General features: G+C 42.0%; 1 protein-coding gene across 2 annotated transcripts in view; it reads right to left on the minus strand.

The window, feature by feature from the left end:
- EPSTI1 (epithelial stromal interaction 1) overlaps nt 1-27,174 on the minus strand; it is a 111,946-nt gene that overhangs the window by 57,879 nt on the left and 26,893 nt on the right. For both annotated transcript variants that reach the window (XM_058670698.1, XM_058670697.1), the window contains exon 6: nt 20,454-20,527. In XM_058670698.1, coding sequence (XP_058526681.1) covers nt 20,454-20,527 — 74 coding nt within the window. The remainder of the gene's footprint in view (nt 1-20,453; nt 20,528-27,174) is intronic.

Here is a 27,174-nt window from a genome sequence, read left to right on the forward strand (position 1 = left end):
CCTGTCTGTATCTTGCATTTGGAAATAAACAAGAAGATGGAAAACATCTCTCCTTTTGTCTCTATTCCTTTTTAATAAACACAATCTTAGAAACCAAAAACTTACTTTCATATAGAGGAGCTAATGAGTGAGGGGTCTGCAATCCCTCATACCTGACTATAAGGAATAAGGAGTCTTTCTCCACCTGGTTACCCACAACTGCCAGCTTTGAACCAGGAAAAAACACGTAAGAATGCTCTAATGTAGATGTTAACCTACTGTAAGCCAAGCAGCCATAACAAGGGAGGTGCCCTCAATGAGCACAATGGATGTTAACCTCCCCCACTTCCAGGTTAGGAGTTGATGGGGCAGTTTTTACCTCCTCTCATCTCCCATGAGCTGAAATCTAAAGGTACTTTTTAGAAGTTCTTAGAGCAGAGAATTATCATGCCTAGTGCTTTTTTTTTCATAATACACATTTTCCACGAGCATTTTAAAGATTGCTTGTATACTCGAATGACAGAGATAACATAAATCGGAGAGAATTAGGAGCTCAGACTGCGTGAAAAATCTCAACTGTCCCTTCAGGTCAGTGCCTATTGCGACAGAAGCAATGATGTTGACAAAGCAAAAAATGAGCTTCCGTGGAGAGCGCTCAACTCCCTGCTATGCTTGCCCAAGGCGACACAGGCCAGTGCCAGATACCCTAATTCTTATAGCTGTAACAAACCTGCTGAAAAGTTTCAATGTAAAATAATTTGGCAAGTAATTAAAAATATTTTAAGCACTTTGAGCTAACACTGAAACGATTTAAAAAAAAAAAAAAACTATGCAACATGCAACTCTACAGGGTAGATGGGACCCAAGCGACCCAACAGTCACCTGAGTGATCAGGTTTCTGCCTGTTCAAGCTTGTGCTATTAATGTGTATTTCTCAACTATGACTATGTAGCTTTCATGTTTATTTTAGAAAGTAAATAATAAGCATGGTTGGTTAAGAAACTCTACTGGGCAGTTTACGTAGTTGGCTAAGAGTGGGAAAGGGGGATATGCCATATTTTATTTTATATATATTTATACCAAACACTAAAATATGGAATTTGATGTACATGTTACAACATTGTGCATTTGTATTAACATCTGAAAAGCAATGGTGGAACATAATTCATAAGATGAAAACACAGAGGCTGTACCATTGTAGTACAACAGGGTAAGCCCAACTAGAGTGCCTGATTCAAGCCCTAGCCGTTGCATGCTTCTCATCCAGCAGCTTCCAGCTGAGATGTCTGGAAGGCATCAGGTGAAGGGCCGAGTGCTTGGGTTGCTGTCACACGTGTGGGAGATTCAGATGGAATTCCTGACTCTGGCTTCAGCCTGATGCAACCCCAGTTGCTGTAGGCATTTGAAGGATGATTCAGTGGGTGGAAATCTCTCTCGCCTCTCCTCCATCTTCCCCCTGTCACTCTGCCTTTCAAATCAATCAATCAATCAAAAATTTTTTAAAATGATGAAAAGACAACTCAGGAAAAAAAATGTCTAACCAATGAAAAAGCATGAAGAGGATTATTGTTAAGATTTATTGGAAAAAAATAAATAAATCTTTTTTAAAAAGAGTTATTGGAAAAGCACACATAACATACAGAGGGAAAGACAGAGAGAAAGATCTTCTATCTGCTGATTCACTTCCCAAGTGACCACAATTGCTAAAGCTAAGCTGATCCAAAGCCAGGGACCAAAGCCTATTCTGGGTTTCCCATGTGGGTGCGGGGTCTCAAGGTCTTGGGCCTTCCTCCACTGCTTTCCCAGGCCACAAGTAAGGAGCTAGACAGGAAGTGGAGCAGCTGGGATACGAACTTGTGCCTATATGGGATCCCGATGGATGTAAGACCAGGACTTTAGCAACTAGGCTACCACGCCAGGTCCTAAGAACAGGATTTTTGGGCCTACTAACAAATACATATAGAATACTTGCTTAAAAATGCAATTAGAAAAAGGCTAAACAATTCAAAATGAAAGTGAACAAAAAATAGAGCATGCATTTCAAGAAAAAAACAATAAAAAGAATAATAGCCTTTGGCTTACACAATGTATACTGTGTATGAAGTCCTACTGGAAGCGCTTTACATATATTAATTTCATGATATCACACAAGTTTTCGTTATAATCCACAATCTACATAAGTAACTTGATCAATTCATACACCTGTTAATGTCAAACCAGAACTCAGACCTGGGCAACCTGGCTCCAGAGGTCATGTTTGCAGCCATTGCACTTGACTGCTTCTCATAACACCCTTGTGAAAAAACAGTGATAGGAAACCTAGGAATTAGAATACAATACTATTTCACACCTGTCACACACACACACACACACACACACACACACACACACAAATGCATAAAAACCTTGTCTTATGCTAGGGAAGGTGCCTGGCGAAATTGTTCTCCTCTAAATTGCTGATGGGAGAATAAATTGAGCTCAACACTTAAGAGAGAAATTTGACCATACCTAGTAGTGTCTATTGTGTGCATGAAATCTAGCTGTATTTTCTGGAACAACTTACACAGGTGGGCCCGGCGGCGTGGCCTAGCAGCTAAAGTCCTTGCCTTGAATGCCCTGGGATCCCATATGGACGCCGGTTCTAATCCCGGCAGCTCCACTTCCCATCCAGCTCCCTGCTTGTGGCCTGGGAAAGCAGTCAAGGACGGCCCAATGCTTTGGGACACTGCACCCATATGGGAGACCTGGAAGAGGTTCCAGGTTCCTGGCTTTGGATCGGTGCGCACCAGCCGTGGCGGCTCGCTTGGGGAGTGAATCATCGGACGGAAGATCTTCCTCTCTGTCTCTCCTCCTCTCTGTATATCTGACTCTGTAGTAAAATAAATAAATCTTTAAAAAAAAAAAAACAACTTACACAGGTGCCCAGAGAGAGCTGGAAAAGAACAGACAGTCCAACATCATTGGTACAAGTCAAAGAGATAACGACAGAAGATGAATGGAGGAAGAGATGGAGAGAGGGAAGCAGGAGGGAAAAGGAAAGGAATTAGTGTGCCATGAATCACTATGGCTAAGTCTTTAAAAAACATACACAATAGGGGAAAAAAAAAGGAAAATCTAGTGTAGTCAGACTTTTAAAAATAACCTACCACTTCAAATAAGTAAAATTTATATATAATGCACATGTTTGGTATGTGTGTGCCACACATGCGCGTGCATGTTTTAGAACAACTTGCATAGTGAAAGGAATAACCCGTGACTCAAAGGGATTAGTCTGAGACACATCTAAATTCAGTGCTGCTACATGCTGCAGTCAAGCCTCATTCTACTGCTGGCCACAAGTAGTCACATAGAGTTCCAAACTCATACAAGGTGATCATGCACTTACAAATTACCAAATCTTTCTCCCCAACCAAACGAATGGCTTTTTCTTGTTCACCCATTATAACTTCACATTTGTTACAGTCTTCCCTGCCTACAATTAAGATCTATTAAGATACCCAAATATAAACCTGTCTCCACATTCTAATGGCACCAAATTCAGTCCAATCCCTAGCTTCCTTAAACTCTTCCTAAAAGGATACAAATAAAGTTCAGATCCTATAAGTTTCTAGCATGTTCTTATTGAGATATGCCAATGTTCCCTATCCTATGTGTTTTTCTTGGTTTTGATGAGCAATAAACCCAATCTGTTCAAAAACAATATATTTCTGGTGAGTTATATACCAGCACAGCAGTTACTGCTAGAGAAAGATGAAGGCAGAAGCAATAAAAATAAAAGGATAACATTCTAGTTTTCCAATATTTAGTTTCTTTTAAAAAACTAACCAAATGCCGGGCCCGGTGGCATGGCCTAGCAGCTAAAGTCCTTGCCTTGAACGCGCCGGGATCAGGATCCCATATGGTCGCCGGTTCTAATCCCGCAGCTCCACTTCCCATTCAGCTCCCTGCTTGTGGCCTGGGAAAGTAGTCAAGGATGGCCAAATGCTTTGGGACCCTGCACCCATATGGGAGACCTGGAAGAGTTTCCAGGTTCCTGGCTTCGGATTGGCACAGCACTGGCCGCTGCACTCACTTGGGGAGTGAATCATCGGACGGAAGATCTTCCTCTCTGTCTCTCCTCCTCTCTGTACATCTGACTTTGTAATAAAACAAATAAATAAATCTTTAAAAAATAATAATAAAATAATAAAAAAATTAACCAAATGTGAGTAAAATACAAACAGTGTGACCATGCTAGTATTTGTGGTTGCTACGTATTTTCTGAGGGAGAAGAGGAGAGGGAGAGCAAGGGAGGGAGACACAGAGGGAGGAAGGCAGGAAAGAAGGGAGGAAGAAGGGGAGGCATTTACCAGGGAAAGACGTGGCAAGTGTCAGACTGGATTTCCATGAACAATAGTTTCTAAAATACCATAGGAAGATGCCTGTGGGGCTGGCTTCCTGAGAGTCAACTGCAGTGCTTCTAAGAAATTAGTGGACTCACGACTTTGACTGTAATTCAGCATGTCTGGGGAGCAATCCAGGAATCTGTGTTCCTTAATAGCACCCCTGGTGATCTTAAGAACTCCTACAGTACTACAAGAAAGTTTAATATGCATAATTGTCTGAAGACCACATAATTCTGACTTATGAATAATTCATGTAGCGTAGCACATTTGGAAACAAAACCTTAATATGTCTTAGAAGCTGTCGGTAGAAGAACTCTACCTAACTATATATCCACCCTATACTTTGTAATAACATCACAAACCTGAACTTAACTTTTCTTTTTTTTTTTTCATGATATAGTTCCATAGGCACGGGGATTTCCCCCTTCACCTCCCATTCCCACCCCCTACAAACCTGAACTTTACCACCCTCACATGCATTCAGGCAGGCAGCAAAGATTTCCTGAGTGTCCACCATGTGCTTAGCAATAGGGTCTTAGGACAAGCCCAAGAGGTGTCCGTTTTTTGCCTGAGTCAGTTCTACATAACTGGGTGTGAACCAAAGACGTTCACATATCTATGAGCAGTCACAGAGCTTCCGTAATTAAGAGAGGAAGAAAACACACTGGGGTAGAAATACAAGTCGCATTGAAGAGAACACAAAATGATAGATGAGAAGCAGCATATGCATGTGAAATAGTAACATTTGGAAAGCTAAATTTTGTGATTAATTATAGCAAACTATCCCCTGTACCTTAAACAAGTTTTACCTTTAACTGGGCTTTAATGTTTTAATATTTAATTACAAAAGCAATACATATAGAAGTCATAAGCCGAAGAGTTGAAAGCTCAAAAAGTAAAGATCCTGCTAACACTCCTTTCAATCTTAGTCTATCCCCTTAAAGACAAGAGCATGAATTCTTAAGTATCTGCCCTTCCAGCTTGTTTTCTGTTCACTGACAAATGGCTATTTAGAATCATATGCAGATAAAGTCGTGTACATTAGGACCAGGACTGGGGGCTGGCTAGGCTGGGCTAGTCTGAAACACCCACCAGCATGACCTGGGACTGGGGGCAGACAAGGTTGAGCCAGGCTATAGCACCCACTAGTGAATGCTGAGGTGAAGTAAGACATGCCAGAGTGGGCTGCAGCTCCCACCAGTGCACCTAAGACCTGGGGCAGAGAGCTGGGGGAGGTAGTGGGCCTGGCAGGGGATACCAAGGACTCCCTTGCTAGGCCACTGCTCTTGCTGGTGAGTGTGAGAGCTGGGACTGGGGACAGACAGGCTGGGTGGGGCTACAAAACTGGTTGGCCTGCATGTGAGCTGGGTTAGGGGCAGAGTCAGGCATGTGTCAGCCAGAAGTAAGTGCAGGATAGTCAGGTTTTGCAACAACATCAGCTAGCAGGTAGAGGGACTGGGTGTAAGTCTTATAGGCTAAACAGCAGAACCACCCAGAAAGTACAAGATCCAGAGCTGGAAGCGGGCCTAGTGGGGATATTGTGGGCACCCCTCTAACAGTTTGCAGCTTCCACCAGTGAGCACGAGAACCAGAACTGGGGGCAGACCTGGTTGGACAGGCAGTGGCATCTACTGACATGAGTGTGACCTGGATAATGGGGTTGGTCAGGCTGAGCTAGGCTCTAAAACTCACTGATGTGTACAACAGCCAAATTGGATGCAGACAGACTGGACCAGCCTGCTGTACATACCAGCATGCACAGGAACCAGGCTAAGGGCAGGCTTGGTGGGTGGTTATTGGGGGTCACTCTGACTAGGCTGCAGTTCCTATTGCAGTTCCCACTGATGTCCATCAGGGCTGAGTATGTGATGGAAAGGAATGGGCTGAACTGGGGACAGAACTGACCAGGTGACTGCTACCACCAGTGTGTGACTAGTCCGAAGTGGATGATGGAATCAGCTGGACCCTGCACTGACTGGAACACATGGGACTCAGGTCTGGGGTCACCTCTGGTATGATTAATTTCATGACACCCCTGCAAACTGGACCACTGGATTCAGAACTCCATCCATGGGGAGACTCACAGGATATGTGGTCTGACCATGGAGTACATGTGTCAGAACTGGGTCTCCTTGGTTGCTGAAGCTCATGCAGTGGTCAGCATGCCCAGATGCACATGCGGGACATGACAGCCAGTTCACTGAGGCCTGCAGAGTACATCCAGTACCATAGGGGACAGAACAAATTGGACAGCTCTCCCAGCCAAGCTTTGACAGCAAGTATCTGGGCAAGTGAAGAATTCTAAGATGCATTATGTCAGCCAATGGACCTTGGAACGATTTCCTCAACCTTGGAACAACGAAATCAATGACATCTCAGAACTATCAAAACCAATTGAGCAGTACCTTTGGAACATGCTCTACATCAAGGACCCCGGATAACATCAGGAGGCTGTCCCACATCCCCAGGCACTGACGCAGTTAGGCTACTGGGACCAGCCCTCTCCGCTCCTCTCCCGACTACCCCTGATACAGGAAGGAACCGTCTCATCAAAATTGGAAACAGTTGTCTCCTCCACTGACCCCGCTTCCTTGGCCCTCCCTAATTGGTGGTCCGCATGGGCATGCATCCTTAGCTATGTAAACACTACGGAAAACAAAATAAATTTATTATTAGAAAAAAATCATGTGCAGATGAATAGTGATTTACTTTGGGGGATGGGGTAATTAAGGTAAAGCAGTCACAACCACTTATTTTCTAAGATTTGCTTCTTTATTTCCTGCACGTGTAAGTAGACTACATTTTTAGCTCCCACGCAATGAGATGTGGCCATACAAAGGTAAATTCCTTATCAAAATGTTTAAGATTTGGGAATATCTTTTTACTGTTTAAACCTCCTCAACCTGAAAACTCCAAATTCTCTGAAATCTAAAATTCTTCAAGCATCATGATACAGAGTTTAAAAAATGTTGGATTTTGGAACATTTGAGATCTTGGGTTTTGGATTAGGATTACTCAATGTGTAACTGGGTTCTGGCCAGTGAAACATGAATAAATATACGGGCCAGAACTGCAGCAACATATTTAAGTAATTTCCCACATGATTCTTAGTAGTTTTTCCTCCACCAAAAACCATTATCTGAAATGCTGGGGATCAAAAGTATTTCCAATTTCCATTATTTTCAGATTCTGAAAATTTGAAAAAATATAATGACATACCTTAGGAATGGGAACCAAGACTAAACACAAAATCCATTTGTTTCTCATACACTTAACACAATAGCCTAAAAGTAATCTTATATGAGATTTTCTGCAACATTCTGATTTACCCCACAAAATCAGTTGTGTGCTTTTCCATTTGTAACATAATGTTGGCTTTCAGAAAGTTTTTGATTTGGGGGTATTTGTAGATTAGTGATGTTCAATTTGCACAGGTTCCTACCAATAGATCTGCATATTTATACCAAGTTTATGTACCACAATGCTGTATAAATTTATATTCTCATTAAAAATGCACACAATGAAAGTAGCAATTCAGAACTATAGCCTGTATCCTGTACATCCTAATCTCTCCAACCTTTTGGACTGCCATACATCTGTTACCTCCAAAGATCCTAGTTTTGAACTATCATCTGTTATCAATCTCTCAATTCTACACTGCCCTACATCCGTGCACCTGAGCCTCCATACCACCCAAACCTTTCCACAGTGGCAACAATCTCTTGATACATTGGTCATGCATTTTACCTACTCTTTATAACATCAAGCTAAAATCTAAAACATACAGGTGTATGTCAACTTACAATGGGGTTCTATCCTGATAAATCCATAATAAGATTTATTTGTTGAAAATTTCTTTCATATACCTAACCCTACATGCATCATAACGTTGCAATATGGTCCATTGTATCAAATGTTTCCGTTTGTGGTGGTATGGACGACTGGGTGATAAGCCTCTTTGCAACAGCCCAGCATCATAAGAGGACAATACTGTGTGTTACTAACCTAGAAAAAGATTGAAATCCAAAGTATAATTTCTCCTGACTGCATATTGCATTTGTAATATCGTCAAGTCAAAACATCTTACATTGAAACATGGCATCAGACACCTGCACCAGGTCGTCTTTGTAGAACAAATGAAAGCATCTGGATATTATCTGTACATTGATCCTTTTTCCAGGTCAGTGTGTAAAATCTGTAGTTGTGCTTCTCTGATAATTAGTGAGGGAGTTCAACTACTTTGTCAATTTTATAGTCATCTTTCTCATGATTTCTTGCAGATTCTTTGTTATAATGGAGGACAAATTATCATCTATATTATGTTACTTGTAACATTGTTCATGATGTCATTTATTACATATTTTTAAGTTTGTATATCTATGTCCTTAAAGGTCTTTGAGATCTGTATGTTACTTAGAACAGTGTTTCCATACATTCTTTCTTTATATTCTAACTGTATTGACACAATACAATTTGTCAAAATTCCCATACTTCTTACACAGGTTTGAAATCAGACTTCTCATAGCTCAAGTTGTAAGTATAAGTTCTCACATGATCATGGCTCTACTTGTAGACTCCATAGCATATCTATTTACATATTGATTAAAATGCCAATAACACTTGGTTATTCCAACCATCATGTTAGAATTTTTATTCTTACAGACAATGTAATTTCAGTTTTTATTATAATTTCTCCACAACTATTATTTTTAAGAGTTTTAAAATGCTTCAAATTGGGACCTATGCGGTGGCATGACAGGCTAATCCTCTGCCTGTGGTACTAACATTTCATGTGGGCACTGGTTTAAGTCCCAGCTGCTCCACTTCCAATCCAGCTCCCTGCCTATGACATGGGAAAGCAGCAGAAGATGGCCTGGGTGCTTGGGCCCCTGCACCCACGTGGGAGACCCGGAAGAGGCTTGTGGCTTCAGGTCAGCTCAGCTCCAGCTATTGCAGTCATTTGGGGAGTGAACCAGCAGAAGGAAAATCTCAAGCTCTCTTTCTCCCCTTTTCTCTGTAAAATCTTTCATATAAAAGAATCTTTTTTTAAAAATGCTTTAAGTGGACAGATTTTTAAATTTTCACTGTTTAATTTCTACTTTTGCTGCATCATGGCTTTCTATGAGTTAGAGATGCCTTGAAAGTTATTGAGTCTTTCAGGTCACTGGTCATGGACAATTTTGTGGCCAATTTTTTTCTGTTCCTTACATAGTTTCTCGGCTGACCTGAGTTGTTCATTTTTATGGAGAACCAGCAGAATAAAAGAAAAATAGGGGCAAATCCAACCTACTAGAGATTTTTTTTTTACAATTTTTGTTTCATTTTTGCCTTATGTATTACAGATATGTTAATAAAGATGTATGACTAACATTTTCTTCTAAGTGTGATAGTTTAGTCATATGGAATGCCCTCTCTCCTGATGAATGCTTTTCACCTTGAATTCAACTCACTTCATATTAATACAGCTGCATCTGCCTTCTTTTGTTAGCAGAAAGATATTACTTTATCAATATATCCTGTAAGAGCAGAGAGCTAGATTTTTATTATTTTATATGATCCAACAGCTTTTTTTTAATAAGAAAATACAACCTCCATACCATTTTGTGAATACTAATTTGATAGACTTACCATTTTGCTTTCTGGTTATATTTTATTATAAACATTGCACCTAGTCTCTATTACCTTTTGTTGAAATGATTAAAGTTTTATTTGTTGTACTTTAGCATTTTTCCTAATTTAAAAAAACTGATGTAATAAATGTACACAATACCGAGTGCAGTATGAAATTTCAATTTCTCTGTGTATTGTACAATAACTGAATCAGAGTGACTCACACACCGAGGACCTTAAACATTTATCATTTATTTATGGAGAGTACATTCAACATCCTCTCTTCTAGCTGTTTTGAGATGTATAATGAATTACTGATATCTGTAATCACTCTGCTAAATAACAGCATAGAGTACTTATTCTTGTGTTTGACTGTAACATCATACATTGCACCTGTTGACAATATTCTTCTCGTATTCCCAACCACCCCATTACTCCACTACTTTCCTCACACCCTGGTAATCACTATTTCATTCTCATGCCATTAGACAGCTGCTTTTAGATTCTATTTGTGAATAAGATGTTTTCATGACAAATGAGTTTGACATGTTACATTATCTGTGCTATTTATAGACATAATTAAATATGTAATATTTTTCTACAAATATCTGAAATTCATAAGCGTTCCCTCACGCAACCGAGAAAAAAAAATCAGAGTAGTTCATATCCCCCCCACTTCTTATACGTAAAATTCTCTGATATTGATTTGATCCTGCTGAAGTTTAACTGAAGATTTATCCATTTATTTGAAAGTCAGAGTTACAGAGACAGAGGGAGAGAAAAGAGAATCACAGAGACAGGGAGATCTCTTCCATCTGCTCATTCATTTCCAAGATGGCCTCAACCGTCTAGACTGAGGCAGGCCACACCCGGTAGCCAGGAGCTTCTTCTAGGTCTCCCTCTTGAGTAGCAGGGGCCCAATCACTTGGGTCCTCTTTGCTGTTTTACCAGGTCATCAACAGAAATCTGTATGGGAAGTGGAGCAGCCAGGGCATGAAGTGAATTGGCCCCCATGTGGGATGCCAGCATGGCAGGCAGTGACTTTTTCTCCATTACGCCACAAGGCTGGTCCCATCTCATTGAGTTTTTAATTTTCATTTTCTTTATTTGAAAGGCAGAGTGACAGAGACCTTTCACTCATTGACTCATTTCCCCAAATGCCTGCTGTGGCCATGACTGGACCAAGTGTCAACTTTCCTTTTTTTGTTTTTATGATTTTTACATAGTTGATTAGGGTGATATGGGTCAAGGTCTACAAGACAGGATGGTGGATGAGATCACCATTTCTACATTCTCTTTTTTTTCTTCCTGTATCTGGGGGAAGGAAGAAAACAGGGAGAGAAGCCATACCCAGCCTCCAAACGCCTCTGCACCCTGTGATGGAGGACAGCCACCTGACACCACCTTAGGGTCCCCACCTTAGGGGCATGCTCTGAGGGTCCTGCTCAAGAGACTCTGATAGTTCAACAGCTCTGAATTACTGCCAATCTCGCCACGCCAAGAACAATGAAATCTCTCCAGAATCCAATGGTTTACACATTCCACCTTAGAGTCTCTGTTTGCCAAGATTTTTACTGCAAACACTTGGCTGGGGTAGTTGATCAATTTGTTCTGTCCTGCATCCTCTTTTGTGGTACCAGGTATCCTCTGTACACTCCAGTGTACTGCCATATCTTCCATGTGCATCTGGATATGCTGTCCACTGCCCTTAAGAGCCACTGAGGAGGCCCAGCTCTGACAAATGCACTCCATGATCAGACCATGGAACCTGCAATTGTCTCCATGATTGGGGTTCTAAGTCCAGCAATTCAGTTGGGCGGATACCATAAGAAACCTCATCTGAGGTGATCCCATATCTGATTCTTGTGTGTGCATGCCAATAGAGGGTCCAGCACAGTCTGTCGCCTCAATCAAGATATGTACACACTGGTGGTTGGGATTGCTGGGTTAGTTCTGATTCCAGGCCTGTCTCATATGCAAACCAATGGGTGTTGGAGCCTAGCCCAGGCCTGCCCACCACACACTCGGCCATCATGTATACCAGTGGGAGCTGCAACCTAGATGGAGTGACCCACAATAACCCCACTAGGCCCATCCCCTGATCTGGTTCCCATGCTTGCCAGTATGTACAGCAGACTGGTCCAGTCTGTCCCACATCCCATTCACCTCTCATACATGTCAACGGGCACTGAAGCCTAGTTCAGTCCAACCAACCCCACTATCCAGCCCACACACCTGCTGGAAGGTGCCACTCTATCTAGCCATGCCTGCCCCAGACCTGGTTCTCATGCTCAACAGTAGAAGAGTCAACCCAAGAGGGAGGTGCCCACTGTTAACTACTCCAATTTCCACTGCCACATCTTGCACTTCTCAGGTGGTTCTGCAGTTGAACTTGACAGAATTTGCCTCCCCAGTGCCATCATGTACCAGCTGATGCTGCAACAAAGCCCAACCAACCCACACCCACTCTGATTTATGCACGCATCAGTAGGAACAGTCAACCCAGCCTGGCATTTCGCTGATCCAGCTCACATGAAGGTAACAGGTGTTGTAGTACTGCCTAACTTGATCTGCCCCCATCCCAACTGGGGGGATAGGAATGGTGGTCCAGCAGGGGAGCCCCTCACAGCCCCCCTACCGGGTTCTCCCCTTTCCCCTTGGTCTCACATATGCTGGTTGGGCATTGCAGCCCAGTCTGGCATGGCCCGCCTCGCCTTGGCAATTGCCAGTAGGTGCTGTAGCCTGGCCAGGCCCGGCCCACCCCCAATTACAGCTCATATTGGTGAGGGCTACAGCCTAACCTAGCCCAGCCAGCCCACAGTCCCAGCCTTCATGTGAACTGGCATGTGTTGTGATGTAACCCGGCCTGACCCACACTCCATTCTGGCACTCAGATTCACCAATGGACGATATGAATTGGCCCATTTGATTAGTCCCACACCTGAGCCATAGGTATGCCAGTGGGTACCATTATCTGGCCTGGTCTGGGCTGCTCCCTATCATGGTTCTTGCGCTCACCTGCAGAGACTGTATCCCAACAGAGGATTTTCCCAAGCTCCTCCATCAGAACCTCTCCCAGGGTCAGATCTTGCACCCATCAGTGGGTTCATGAGCCAGCTCTACTTAGTCCACCGCCTGTCCTCGCAGGAACAGTGGCCTTTCCTGACTGGCCTTCACCTGTTCTGGTTTTTACTGTTGGGTGTTACAGCCCAACCAATCCTGGTCCACACCCAGACACAGATCACACATGGCTCTGGGCCTCTCAAATGTGTGGCAGAGCCCCAACACCTTGGAGCATCACTTGTGGTGTTCCGGGGTGCAAAGCTGGAATTAGAAGTGGAATGAGGACTTGAATCTAACTACTTCAATATTGCATACAAACAACCCAATCTGCATCTTAACCACTGCATTACTCATGCTGATTAGAAAGGGAGATGGAAGGGAAAGGAGAAGAAAAGAAAAAGCAGTCCAATGCAAGAAATCTTCAAAAAGTATATAGCAAAAAAAGTATATAGAAAAGTCAAGTTGTCTTTAATGCAAAGAAAAAACATCATATGCGCACTAATTTTTTTTCAAAGCATGGACCTCCCATACATTATGAAGATTCCTTTGTTTGATTGTGTTACTGTATTCCTTGTTTGCAACTGTTCTGATGTCTTACACCTTCATCTTTTTGGGGAATGTCAGGAGACTATGATGGATCATGAGTCCACATCATGTCTGAACACAGAAAGATACAGGAACCAAATTACACAAACTACAGAAGATGCCTGACACATCCAAAACTTAGGGCAAATACAAGTGAGGTCTAACAGGAGCGTGCATTTTACTCTGGCATTCCCTAGTTATGCCTAATTATTTATGTACAGAAGCATCTCAGTTGTCTGACTATATTCAAGCCAAGCAAAATCTTACCTCCTTTAATCTCACAAATCTCTTAATAACCCCAAATTCTATAAGCTTATTTTAAATTACTTATTATACTTCCTTTTTAAAAACATTTAAAAGACAGACAGGTAGGCAGACAGATCTCCAATCTACTCCTATTCCTCAATTGTCTACAACAGCCAGGGAGAGACTAGGCAAAAGTTGAGCTGGGAACTCAGGCTGGGAACTCCACTGTGCACCATAGGGATCCACATTTTTTTTCTGTTTCTAAAGATTTATTTTATGTTTATTGGAAAGTTAGATATACAGAGAGGAGGAGAGGCAGAGAGAAAGATCTTTTGTCCGCTGATTCACTCCCAAAGTGGCCGCAACAGCCGGAGCTGCACCAATCCGAAGCCAGGAGCCCAGAGTCACTTCCAGGTCTACCACACAGGTTGCAGGTGCAGTGTTCTAAGCCTTTGGGCCATCCTTGACTGCTTTCCCAGGCCACAGGCAGTGAGCTGAATAGGAAGCGGGGCTGCCGGTATTAGAACTGGCACCCATATGGGATCTTGGCACATGCAAGGCGAGGACTTTAGCTACTAGACTGCTGTGCCAGGACCCACATTCTTCTGTCACTACTTGCATTAGAAAGACTCTGAGGGACAGGTGTGATGACTCAACTGGGTAATCCTAAACCTGAAAGGAACTGGGCACTAGTTTCTGACCCGGCTCCACTTCCCATCCAGCTCCATGCTTACGGCCTGGGAAAATAGTGGAAAATGGCCCAAAGCCTTGGGTCTGCACCTGCATGGGAGACCTGGAAATAAATAAATGTTTTAGAACAAAGGAATGGCATGAATAAAGCAGTGAATTATAATACCAGACTCTGATAAAACATATAGAATACTCAAGAGAAGAGACAGATAGCAAAGAGAGTAATGAAGCTATTACAATAGTGAAAGGAGGAGACGATAAGAAAGGAGGCACTGGCCAACATTCAAATACATGCGATAAATACCAACATGAGGGTGGTGGCCAAGGCAATGAAAACAAGTTAACACACCCTAGGATACTGACAGAAAGAACTGACTATGGGTGGAAATTTTGATATGGTCTTCACCATTGGTGTGGGTTAATTCAATAGGGGAGGAATCCCCTTAGACAAGACTTCTCAGAAGCTGTTCAGTCTTACCCTGAACAAAGTAGTTCTAGGACTCTGGTATCTATAAGTTCACTTCATTAGCATAAGATTGAAAGTTATGAATAGGTTGACTTTCTATTCACCTTACCTAAATTTTAGAATTCAAGGTTGGATTTAAGCCTACCATATGGATAAGGGATCAATTGAGCCCTTAAGTGTCTTTTGGAAACTCCCATGAAGGGCATTTGAAGTTTGTGAACATATTAGAAGGCAAACTTGGGGCCTAAAGTGTGCATATTCAGCAGACCTGCCTGGATTCTTAGCTCAAGGAAACTAAAATGAATGAAGATGAGCCTCCAAGGAAATAACCACACTATTATTCAAATGGAAATAAAAGAGATGCATGGTTCCAAAGGCAGAAAGGAAGAGATGTTCCCAATAAACCATCACCAAACTGAGCTTATTAGAGCTTAGCAGTCTAGAAGCAAAAAGGTCCTGTTTTGGAATGGGATTGGTTCCAAAAACTTTTCCAGCTGAGGTGTTAAGAACTGAGCCCATGGTGCTCTGGAAGCAATGTTGGAAATTTTACTTACAAGCGGATTCAGGAGAGGTTGGGAGATCCCACCAATATCACATTGAGATCAATTTAGGATGCTAACTCAGTGTTAGGACTGGGATGAGGATGTCATTCACACATGATGACTGGCTAGAGAGCAGACACATGCCAGTCTTTCTTTAGCTATCTTGCAAAATTTAGATCTTGCTAGAAAGAAACAAAACTCAACTTTGCTCAGGTCTTTCTCTCTGAGTTGATCTGTCTTTTTTAATAGTTCTTTCCAAAGTTGCCCATGATGCTACAGTGGTCATTACCCTCATGCTACCCAGAAATTCCTGACCTTCAAAGTATATCATGTTACTAAATCACCCGTGTTCCTTAATCCCCCAAACTGAAGATCTTGATTTTGTTGTATCCCTTTTGGTCTCCATGACTTTGACTCAAACTCCTGCAAGTAAAATCCAGATGATACATTCCTAATAGAGTTGATCTGAAAAGGGAAAAGTCTATGATATTACTGACATTGAATCCAGCACTCCAGTTTCTTAACTATAAAGTACCTTTCACTTTGATTTAAAAGCCAAGCATGTACACATTTTAAGCTTTTTCATGTATAATCTATTATATCACATCAATATTAAATTTGAATTCATATTTTTAATTTTTAAAATGTTGCCAATTCTTATATGTCCAGAATGTTCTTAAGAGAATACTGCTTTCACTAACACCTATACACAAAATATACACTTACTACATCACTCACATCTTATGCTCAAACTTCTTACTGCATAAATAGGCTCAAAATTCCAATCTGTCCCACCATTTATCCAAAACAGATAAATAAATTGCCGTTTACAATTATAAATGTTGACATTGATACTATTCAATGCCTTGCATAATCTAAATCATTATCTCCTCTCTTTGATACCAAAAGCTTATGGGGTCAAGTGTTTGGTAAAGGGTTAAGACACTATGTGGGAGGGCCCGGCGGCGTGGCTTAGTGGCTAAAGTCCTCACCTTGAACATGCCCCGGGATCCCATATGGGCGCCGGTTCTAATCCCGGCAGCTCCACTTCCCATCCAGCTCCCTGCTTGTGGCCTGGGAAAGCAGTTGAGGACGGCCCAGTGCATTGGGACACTGCACCCGCGTGGGAGACCCGGAAGAGGTTCCTGGTTCCCGGCTTTGGATCGGCACGCATCGGCTGTTGCGGCTCACTTGGGGAGTGAAACATCGGACGGAAGATCTTCCTCTCTGTCTCTCCTCCTCTGTGTATATCTGGCTGTAATAAAATGAATAAATCTTAAAAAAAAAAAAAAAAGACACTATGTGGGATACCCATTGCCCATATGGGATTACGTGAGTTCAAGCCCCATTTCTGCTTTCTCTAATGTATACCCTGATGGGAAGCAGGTGATGTTTAAGTAGTCAGGGACCTCATATCCAAATGGGAAACCTGGACTGAATTTGCTGCTCCTGGCTTCAACATGGCCCAATCCAGGCTGTTGCAGACATTAGGGATGTGAACCAGCATATGGAAGATATTTTTCTCTCTGCCTCTTAATCTTCCACTCATAAATACGTATACATTTTTAAAAATAACTAAGAATTTTAAAAGTTTGTTACTTCAGATCTTCACATCTGCAAGTCATATTAACTATCCAGAAAAAAGAATCACGTGTGAATTTTGATAAGTAGCAAATAATGAAAGAGAAAAAAGATGATGATGAAGACCACACAAAGCTAAATGCTCATTTCTACCCTCTTCTTTCAAGCTGAAGAACCCTAGAACTAAATCTAAATTGTGAAACTGGAGTCTGTCCCCAGTCAGAGTGGCAGACTTAGTGCACCATTAATCTGGTCTGCTCTCGGCTGCCAATTGAAATAGTCACAGTCATTCGATTTCTAAGGAAAAGACAGTACCGTGGAAGTACATTCCAGAGGTCTTTTCATAAAAACCATCCTGTGTGCTCCATCTGCATGTGCAATCTGCTTGTGTGTTTCCAGCCAGCTTGCATGGGCAGATTAATGCATACAATTAGAAAGCAACCTCACAGGCATTCAATAAACTGCCTTCATTATTACACTCACGAGAGTCCCTTTGGATGTCAATAAAAGCCTAGTTTTCTGCCTGTTAGCTAAATAATTGACAACACTAAAAATAATCAGAAGCAAATGAAGGAAGTCAGGAACAAGGTGTTGAGGAAGAACACATTAAGAGACTCAGGGTGGTGTCACAGGTTGCTGTCTTGAGCTTTTTCTCAAGCAACTTGGATTTACAGTCTGCTCAAGTTCATGGTTGCCCTCCTCTGCAGAAAAACACATCACTCTTGGCCTGCTATTTGAACCACACATCACAGCACACAGAAACTAGAAAGCTACTGACTGATTTGAAAAAAAAAATTCTTATTTCTGTGTCTATTTATGCTCCTTCGTTGGAAAGCTTTGGGGAGAATCTGCTTTGGGGGTGGCAGGTGAGCAGCCGGTTAGATGATGAAATCTTTGTGCTGTTAAAATTCCAACAGCTTTCCTAGACATTGTATTACCCTTAACCGGTTCTCAGAAAATGTGATAACAATTTGTTATACACGGGATATGTCTTTTCTAAGTTCCTTTCTGACTTTGAGCTATATAACAGATATTCATTTCATGAGTTCCTGATCTTTTAATTTCAAAAGTAATTCAAAACACAGTACTCTTTTTTTATAAATGAAAAAGAACTTGCATATATACCTCTACTTGTGTTTCTCAATAGGCTTTAAAAATCAATTTGAGATACTTCTCATTTTTAGCCAACTTCTCTTTTTCCTGGCTAACTGGGACTTTCACGATAAGTAGAAGATAGAGCAAGAGTGAAACGTGCATGTAATTGAATTCAACTCCACTACTGGCATGCAAGGTGGCTGAGGGCAAAACTTTTTTTTTTCCTTTACACAGAAAGAACACTTGATCTTTGGTATTTAATGAAACATAAACTTAAGAAGCTATGAAACCATGAAATAAAGGAGGCTGGGCAGCACCACCCCTCAACCTCTGCAAACCATAAGAGCCTCTGACCCTTCACCTCACCATCTTAAAAAACTTCCCAAAGAATGAATCTGTTCAACCTCCTAGTACTGTACTGAAGACCCTCTACTGGTAAGCAGGTCTTCTCATTTCCATTGTAAAACTGGGATGCCACAGGACAATTACATTGTTCTTATTTGGACCACACTCTTTAGGTCCTCAAACTCTTTATTTCTCCCAACTCCCCATAGTCCGAACCAAGAAGAAATTCTCATTCACTGTATGCACATGAAGGAGGAGGTGGAAGTACATTAACACTCAACAGCCCTCCTGTATCTCTACAAGGTATCAGTTTCTCCCAGTGTTTCACTTTCCATCAGTCTCCTCAATCCCATGACTGCCTTAGAAGAAGAGAGAGGAGAGACGAGTCTATGGATTCTGTGGCTAAAATGAGAGTAGTGCTTTTTTTAGCCAAGAGCGAACATACCACCAAAGCCTCCATTATATCCTTGCATCTCGCTCTCATTTTCTGGTCTGGATTGGCTGAGGACCACTTCTTAACTTGCTAAGGAGAAAATTAGGGGATTAAGAAACTTCTTTTTCTGTTTTTCCCTATGAGTGTTAAAGCAAGAGGATGGCACTTAGAATAGAGGCAGAATATCAATGATATGAGAAAACAAGAGGGAGTAATGTGTTGTAGGTTGTCACATCCATGGCCATCCCAGCACCTGAATCATCTTAATTTTAAGTGAGAGACCACTTCGGAAAGAGAGAATAGAAGGCAGTTAGTGAATTCGCCACATGAAAGTAGACCAATCAGAACTCTATAGACAGTCTTTACAAAAAGAAAGATCTCACTCAGCAAGGACCTTTGCAAGAAGCATCATTTCAAATCCCCATAATACTCTAACACTTTTATTTAATTTACATATTTTCTTCAATCCTTACAAGTATCCTATTAGACAAATAGCATCATCTCAATTTTGAAAATGAAAATGGTAACAAGCTGATATTTGAAGAGACTGAGTAGTTTGCACAATATCACAACTTGGGAATTGTTCTAGAACACCACACACAGATCAGTTTGGTTCTAATTCTACCATATGTGGAATTAATGCAGGGCCAGAAACAGGATTGTTTGGCTTTGTCTTCTTTTAATCAGTGTTTAAACAGCCTAGTTGTTGAAAGTGAAGGCATAAGCTTATCTTTAAAGCCTGCATAACAGATTTACCTGCTTTATAAAACATATAGTAATTTCCCCACATATATTGGCTGTTCTCATTCAGAAATTGCACTGGAAAATCACTGTGGTTTATGACCACCAATTGGAAATTTTAACCATAACCACAAAATAATTTCTCAATTCTTGTCAAGAAAAAAGTACAGCTACCTCACAATTTGTTTTGTAAATTCAAACCTACTCTGATAAAGAATGTAAAAAACAATTTTGATTGTAATTAATATATGCTCAATCATTCACTAAAAGAAAACAGGAAAACTACAAATGCACTGTAGTCCTCCTCAGTACATTAGCTAAACTCCTAGTTTAGATTCTGCTTGGGTATGTTATTTCAAACACCCTCTTCCTCATATTGATATGTTGGAAGTCAAAATAATCAGAAACACCTTGGATTACCAAAGCACCCAACCTTCAGTTAGTTATAATGGGAAATCTCTCAAATTTCATGGTTTTACTGCAAATCAACTGACTGCAGAAAATATTGTGGTGAGTACCAATATTCTCTAACATTAGATCCCTGCTTACATGGTAATGGAGTTCAATTACATGAGCGATGTAGCCTGCAATAATCTGATATCACATGGTTTTGTAAGAAAACCATGGCCCACAGGAAGCTGAGTGAACAATATACCCACAGAGATACAAAGTTCTGACAAACATAAACTTACCGCTGTTGATGTTCTCTGTACGCTTCTCTTCTAAGCTTTTCTTGAAGTCGTTTCTTCTCTTCTAGCTTATTGCTCTGAAATTACAAATATCATATTTTAACCAGTAGAACCATGATGTTAAAGCCGTCCAATGGTCAAAACCCTTAGGGTCACATGACCTAACCCTTCAGTTCTCTAAGGTTCTCCGACAACGACTTTCTCAGTCCCCACAGGTGCCACACCGGGTGCCAGGAGCTCCACTGCTCTCCCAGCTCCTCTCTTACAACTCACTGCTATAACCACAAAATCAATATTCCACATTCAATTCTTTTCATCCAACATTTTTATGTGGCATTTTCAAAATGCTCTAACGAAAATTCCACACAAGTCGTGTTAAATGAAAATGATGGTAAAATGGTTGGCTAGTTCCCAAAGAATTTACCTATATACCCAAATCCTACTAAAACATTCAGAAAGAGGTTCATAAGATTTGGGATCAGATACTTAAAGCTGTTGAAAGACTGAACAGGGTCTGCCATTTAAGAAGGAAGAGGCGGCACAAAGAAAGAGAGCTATCCACTTGAATAACAAAGAGTCCTTTTTTTAAAAAAAAAAAAAAGCTGTTTGAAAAGCCCCAAGAACAGAAAATTCATATTTAATACTGCTGTCACCATGGCACTGGCATATTTTAGTCTAATTTCAATAACCCAGGAACATTTGCTTTTTGCTCACATGGCACAACTGTCATTTTTTACTTGTTTATGAAACACAAGTAAAGTTCCTAGACAACAAATTTAATGGGGTGTTGAAACAAGTTCTGCAATTTGGGGAAGACACAAAGTTTTAAATGAATCCAACAGAGACAGCACACAGCTGTATTTGCTTTAATAAAAAACTGGATTGTCTCCGAGGAGGATGTGTGACATGAGAATAATGGAAATCATCATGTTCAAACCCTGATGTGACTGTGGCCCCACCTTTCAAGGAAGGGGAGAAAACTGTTCAGATCGCTCATGTTCATGAAAGTCTTCATCCACACGTAACTTTCCCATTTTAAAAGGCAAGAGTGTTTAATGACTGGAGTTTCAGAATAAACTGGGGAAAAAGTACTAACGTTAGAGAAGTCAATTACAGTGCAAGCAACTGAATTATTACTGAAACAGAAAATTCACACAAGAAAGCTAATAGCAAATCCTGAAACTGAATAAATATGTTTTCATTCTAGAAACGATTTTAACAAAATCAGGAATGTGCACTTGTGATGGACTTTCTACATCCCCGCATTTGGGGGAGAGGGATGGGAATCAAGATGGTGAAAGACGACAGGCCAGTGCCTGATGTTGATTGAACCAATATTTGGAATGCTAACATCAACAATAGTGACAAGGGTAGGCATCATGGAACAGTGCATCAAACTACTACTTGGATATCTGCATTCCATATCAGAGTTCATGGGATTAAGTCCTGCCTCCGTTTCCAATCCCCTTCCTGCTAATGCACATGGGAGGTTGCAGGTGATGGATCAGTGCCACCCGCTGGAGTTCTAGGCTCCTGCCTTTAGCCTGGCCTATCCCTAGCTATGTTGCATTTAGGGATTAAAACCATAGGCAGGACTCAAGGGGTGGTATATGTTCAATGCCAGCCCCCAAGAACATTTTTAAATGTTCTCCTATAAATACAAAATGTAAAATATCTAGAAAATGAGACTCAGATGGAAGAAAACACAGACTCAGCCTTAAGTCCATAATCAATAACTGAGTGGCCTTAAACAAGTCAAATAATATCAGAGTCCCATTTATTCAACACTTACTAAATGCCTAGTCTGCAGTTAGTACTCTCTCAAATGTCAGGACTATAGCTATCCATAGAACAAGGCCCATTTGGGAAATGTCAGAGTCAAGCTGGGGATATAGATACAGAAGCAGTGATGGCCAAATGTGAAATAAGTTAGAGGATACCAGCTTGTGGATGACAGAATGTGAGCACAGAAGAGGACAGTGAGAAGTGCTTTCAGCAGTTCCACACATTCATCTGCTGTCAACCAAGAGAGACATTCCATTGTGGCCAACTCGAGTCAAGAAGCTGAAGAACGCTCAATGTGTGCAGGTACTAATTTCAGCTTCATGGATGAGCGGCATGTTCAGGGAAAAATGCAATTAAAAGATAAGCTTATAGCTTTCTTCAGATTTCCCAAGGGATCGGCCATCAAATGAAAGGATTAAAACATCACAGGTTTAATGAGAGGTAAAAACTTGAGATGGAGACCAATCTGAAGAACAGAATTTTACTAGTTAATTTATCATGAAGAAGTTAGAACTTGAAGCGTATCCATTGTATTTTCCAAGCAGGAACACCATTGGTGACCTTGGCTGAATGTGGACCAGAAAAGCACTAGACACAAAACACACATAGCCCACCAAGGAGCAAGGAGAGGAGTGGGAGGGTCAAGTCCTAACCAACTGGATTCAGTGTTACCCAGAATGCTTTGACTTGCTTGGGTGACAGCTAAAGAAAAATTCCCAGACTGACGTTTGGTAACCAAATGTAGCAGAGAAATCTTTTTAGAAATGGAATCCTGATGCTTGAAATAGAGAATTTAAAGCAACCAGAATAGAGAGATGCAATTTGCTTGGTTTTCTTTTGCATTTTATGTGAAAGGTAATGTGTGTACTGGGTAGTGTATGTGGTTGAGACACAGAGAGATAGACACAGAGAGACAGTAACAGTGTGTGAGAGAGAGAGATCTCACCTACCAGTTCACTCTCCAAATTCCTGCAACAGCCAGGTGTGGGGAGCTGGGAACCCAGGGTTCCCACATGGGCCACAGCACTCAATGACTTGAGCCATCACCACCACCACAGGTGTGCCTTAGCAGGAAACCAGAACTTAGAGCTGAGCTGGAACCAAACCAGGGCTCTCCATGTGAGATGCCAGAGTCTCAAGCAGCATCTTCACCACTGCACCAAATGCCTACCCTGCTGCAGTTTGTTTTAGGGTAAGAAACTTGAGTACGATTACACCCAAGGACAGCAAGGGATGGAGGACAAACATAATGGAGAAAACATGCACTGACCTACCAGGAGAAGCAGTTCAGCTGATGGAGCACCAAGGGCCTGGGAAGTCAGGGGAGAAGCTGAGACAGTGAAGAAAGACGGAGGAATCTGTCAGAGGAGCAAGGCAAGGCAAGTCCTTATTCCCTCTGAGATTTGATGGGGCACAAGCATCAAAACAAGAGCAGGGAAACAAGAGAAAGATATTGAAAAGAAAGTCCTATAATAGTGCCCGACACCATGGCCTAGCAGCTAAAGTCCTCGCCTTAAATGCACCGGGATCCCATATGGGCGCCAGTTCTAACCCCGGCTGCTCCACTTCCCATCCAGCTCCCTGCTTGTACCCGGGAAAGCAGTTGAGGACGGCCCAAAGCCTTAGGACCCTGCTCCCGCGTGGGACACCTGGAGGAAGCTCCTGGCTGCTGGCTTCAGATCGGCTCATCTCTAGCCATTGCGTTCACTTGGGGAGTGAATCATCAGACGGAAGATCTTCCTTTCTGTCTCTCCTCCTCTCTGTATATCTGACTTTGCAATAAAAATACATAAATCTTTAAAAAAAAAAAAAAAGTCCTACCACATAAAAGCAAGGCCCAGCCTCTTGGGTGTCCTTGTCTGTCCTTCATCAAAAGGAATTCACTGCTGGCCTCATGAGGTTCTCATCACCAGATTCAAGGAGTCATTTGCTTCTCTAATAGGCAAGAACACTGATGGCCAGCAAAGGGGTTTGTTTAGGGGAATTCTAAGTTTGGGCAGAACTTAGCTCCTACCTTCACATTACCTTCACACTAACCAAAGCCCTACTGGCCATTATAAATTCCCTTAAGATAGCAGCATCTCTGAACAATCAAAGCAAAATTGCAAGCACCACTAACCAACCAAGAACCTGGACATGAGCAGATCACACACCTCACAGCACCAATTTCAATCTTTAAGAACATTCACCCCCAACTCCTCTGGGAGCCCAGGGAGTCAGCAATAGCTGCCCAGCTCCTTGCTCTGCTCTTTGCAAAAAATACCTCCTTTCTTCCACCACCCTAAGGCTAGTGCATGGCTTTCTGGGTGATGAGCACATGGACTTGATTTGGGGACTCCCAAACAACATTTCCACTAATTTGGTTGGCAATGGTACTTAAGAAGGCTCTAGCACATACTAGAAATGCATACATCAATGACACATGATGGCACTTCACAAAACTCCTGGAAAGATGGAACCATGAGATTAAGTTTATTTTGGCACAAAACAAAATTTTTCAAATCCACACATAATTTTTGTCACAGTACATGTCTTTGAGCTTTCTGAAGATCCCTACATGCTCCAGGCGATTCAAGTCGGATGCATTCCAGGGCCCTCTCTATACTTCCCTTTCATCCATGGCAGTAACTCCTTCTGGGTCCCTCTGACACAACTGAATACTTTTCACACCCTGTTGTTCATTCCAAATCAAAGAACAGCCACACACGCTAGCTAAGGAGCCACTTTACTCTCACTGTTACACACGCAGATAGTGACCAAGCTTAGAGCTGGTGGTCCCTTGGGACTATTCCTTAGCAAAGGAAAGCTGAACCGAACGCAGACAAAAGGCGGGTCAAGACCAGACAGCTGGGTGGCCTGGATCCTGCCTGCCTGGGAGCTCCTTGGAGGCAGCCACTTAAATGAGGAGAAGGACAATGTTTTGTAGGCTGGTGTCCATATGTGTATTTGCTGTGCATTTTAAAGACTAAGTGCTCCATAAGCACAGCTATTATCACTTCCCTTGGCCATTTCCACACTGGCAATGTGAAATATGTCATTTCTGGCTGGCCAGCGTCCATTTTTCCTTTGTCTGACACAGGCTACAGTTTAAACAGGCTTATGTGCAGTACAAAAAGCCACAGTCGAATATGCGACAGCAGACACTGGAGTCCTGGTGGCAGTGCAGACCTGGCAGAATCAGAAATGGAATTTGTGGGAGGGTGGGGTCTGGAGAGTGGCTCTTTCTTTTGCAAGGTTGTTAAGACTGATGCTCTCCAAAGTTTGTAATGTGTACTCATCACCCAGGGAGCTTGCTGGAGTACAGATGCTGATCCCATTGATCTAAGGAAGAGCCTAAGAAACTGTACTTCTACAAACTCCCAGGCTATGCCAGTGCTGCTGGCTCAAAGGCCACACCTTTAAAAGAAACAGTCAGTAGACCAGCTCTCTCTCCATTTCTTCCTTTCCCATAAAATACACAGTAATCATTAAAGGTATCAGGTTAGAAAGAACAACCACACTACTACGTCTATATTTGATGACTGCTCAATGTCTAGTGTTCCAGTATAACTTGGAATGGGAGGCACGCTGTTTTTACCCAATGTCAAGAAGACAGTTCTAGCTGCTAACATTTATGATAGACTGTATTAATGAACTATGAAAGCCCCATATATCAGCCAAAAGTGGATATCAGTAAAAACTAAAGAGGAACGTGTAGGATAAGAGCTGGCAACACAGTAATGTTTCAGCAACTGAACAGGTGTTTGGCCTGGCAGCTAAACACCATTTGGAACACCACAAGCTCATAATCAGAGGACCTGAATTTGAGGTTTGGGGTCAAGTCTCAGCTCCGCTCCTGACTGCAGCTCACTGTTAAAGCCACACCCTGGGATGCAGCAGGCGGTGGCTCAGGCAGTTGAGTCCCTAACCACCCACAGGGGAAACCTAGGGTTTTTTCCTGGCTCTTGGCTGCAGCATGATCCAGGAGACTGGCTGCAAGCATGTGGGGAATGACTAGCAAACAGGAGAGTGCTCTCTCTATCTCACTCCAGCACTGAGTTGGAATCTCTGCTAAAGAAACATAAATAAATAAATAACTCTTACTGCAGTTCTTGGTGATGACTTCATGATTTTCTTTGTTCTAGCCTAAATGTGCCCATCCAGATTATAGCATTTCCTTTAACATCACAAAACCAATGTGCAAAATTTCCTTTTAAGAATAGGAAAAAGAGTCAGATCAAGAAAACATGACTGGAGGATGGAAAAGCACAAGAGGAAGACAGGCAGATTGAAAAGTTATTATAAAAAAAAAAAAACCTTTCCAGGGAAAGTACAATCTCTGATCAAAATAGCTGAAGCAAATTTTGCAAACCAAGTGTTATAATCTTGTAGCTACAGTGTTTTAATACAGCCCCTCCTGTGCCAGTGTGTATTTATCTCCACCCCTTGACCCTCTGTCTCTGCAGTAAGAGGATGTTCTCGGTCTGGGGAGCAGGACAGTTCAGGGAGGGTTCGAGACTTGCCCCTGATCAGACAATACAAGAGACACCTCCCGGGAAAGAACAACCCTCTTCTGGCCAAGGGCCAGGAGGGAGCGCTCCAGAGGCAGGGGAGACTCCCCGCTCTCACGCGTCATGCTTGTGGCTTTATTAACTCTTGACTGTTACAAAAATATCCGTTGCTTAATAAGCAGGCTTTAATTTTGAACACCACTTATTCTTTAAAAGCAAAGAGAACGGAATGAAGGATGTTAAGGCAGGAAGGAAGGACAGCAGGAATCAGAGTTGTATCTCCTTGACCTCTGTCTGCCACATGCATTGTGAGTCAAACACACATCCCTACACAAGCAGCATTTGACACCAACCGCAGATCTGGACTTTGTGGAGAACAGGCATGGGCCAAGAACAACCCAGTCTTCTTCATCCTCTAGCATACAAGCATTTTGTTCTCTAAAGATTTA

This window comes from Ochotona princeps, chromosome 12 (assembly GCF_030435755.1).
Source record: "Ochotona princeps isolate mOchPri1 chromosome 12, mOchPri1.hap1, whole genome shotgun sequence".
Lineage (NCBI taxonomy): Eukaryota > Metazoa > Chordata > Mammalia > Lagomorpha > Ochotonidae > Ochotona > Ochotona princeps.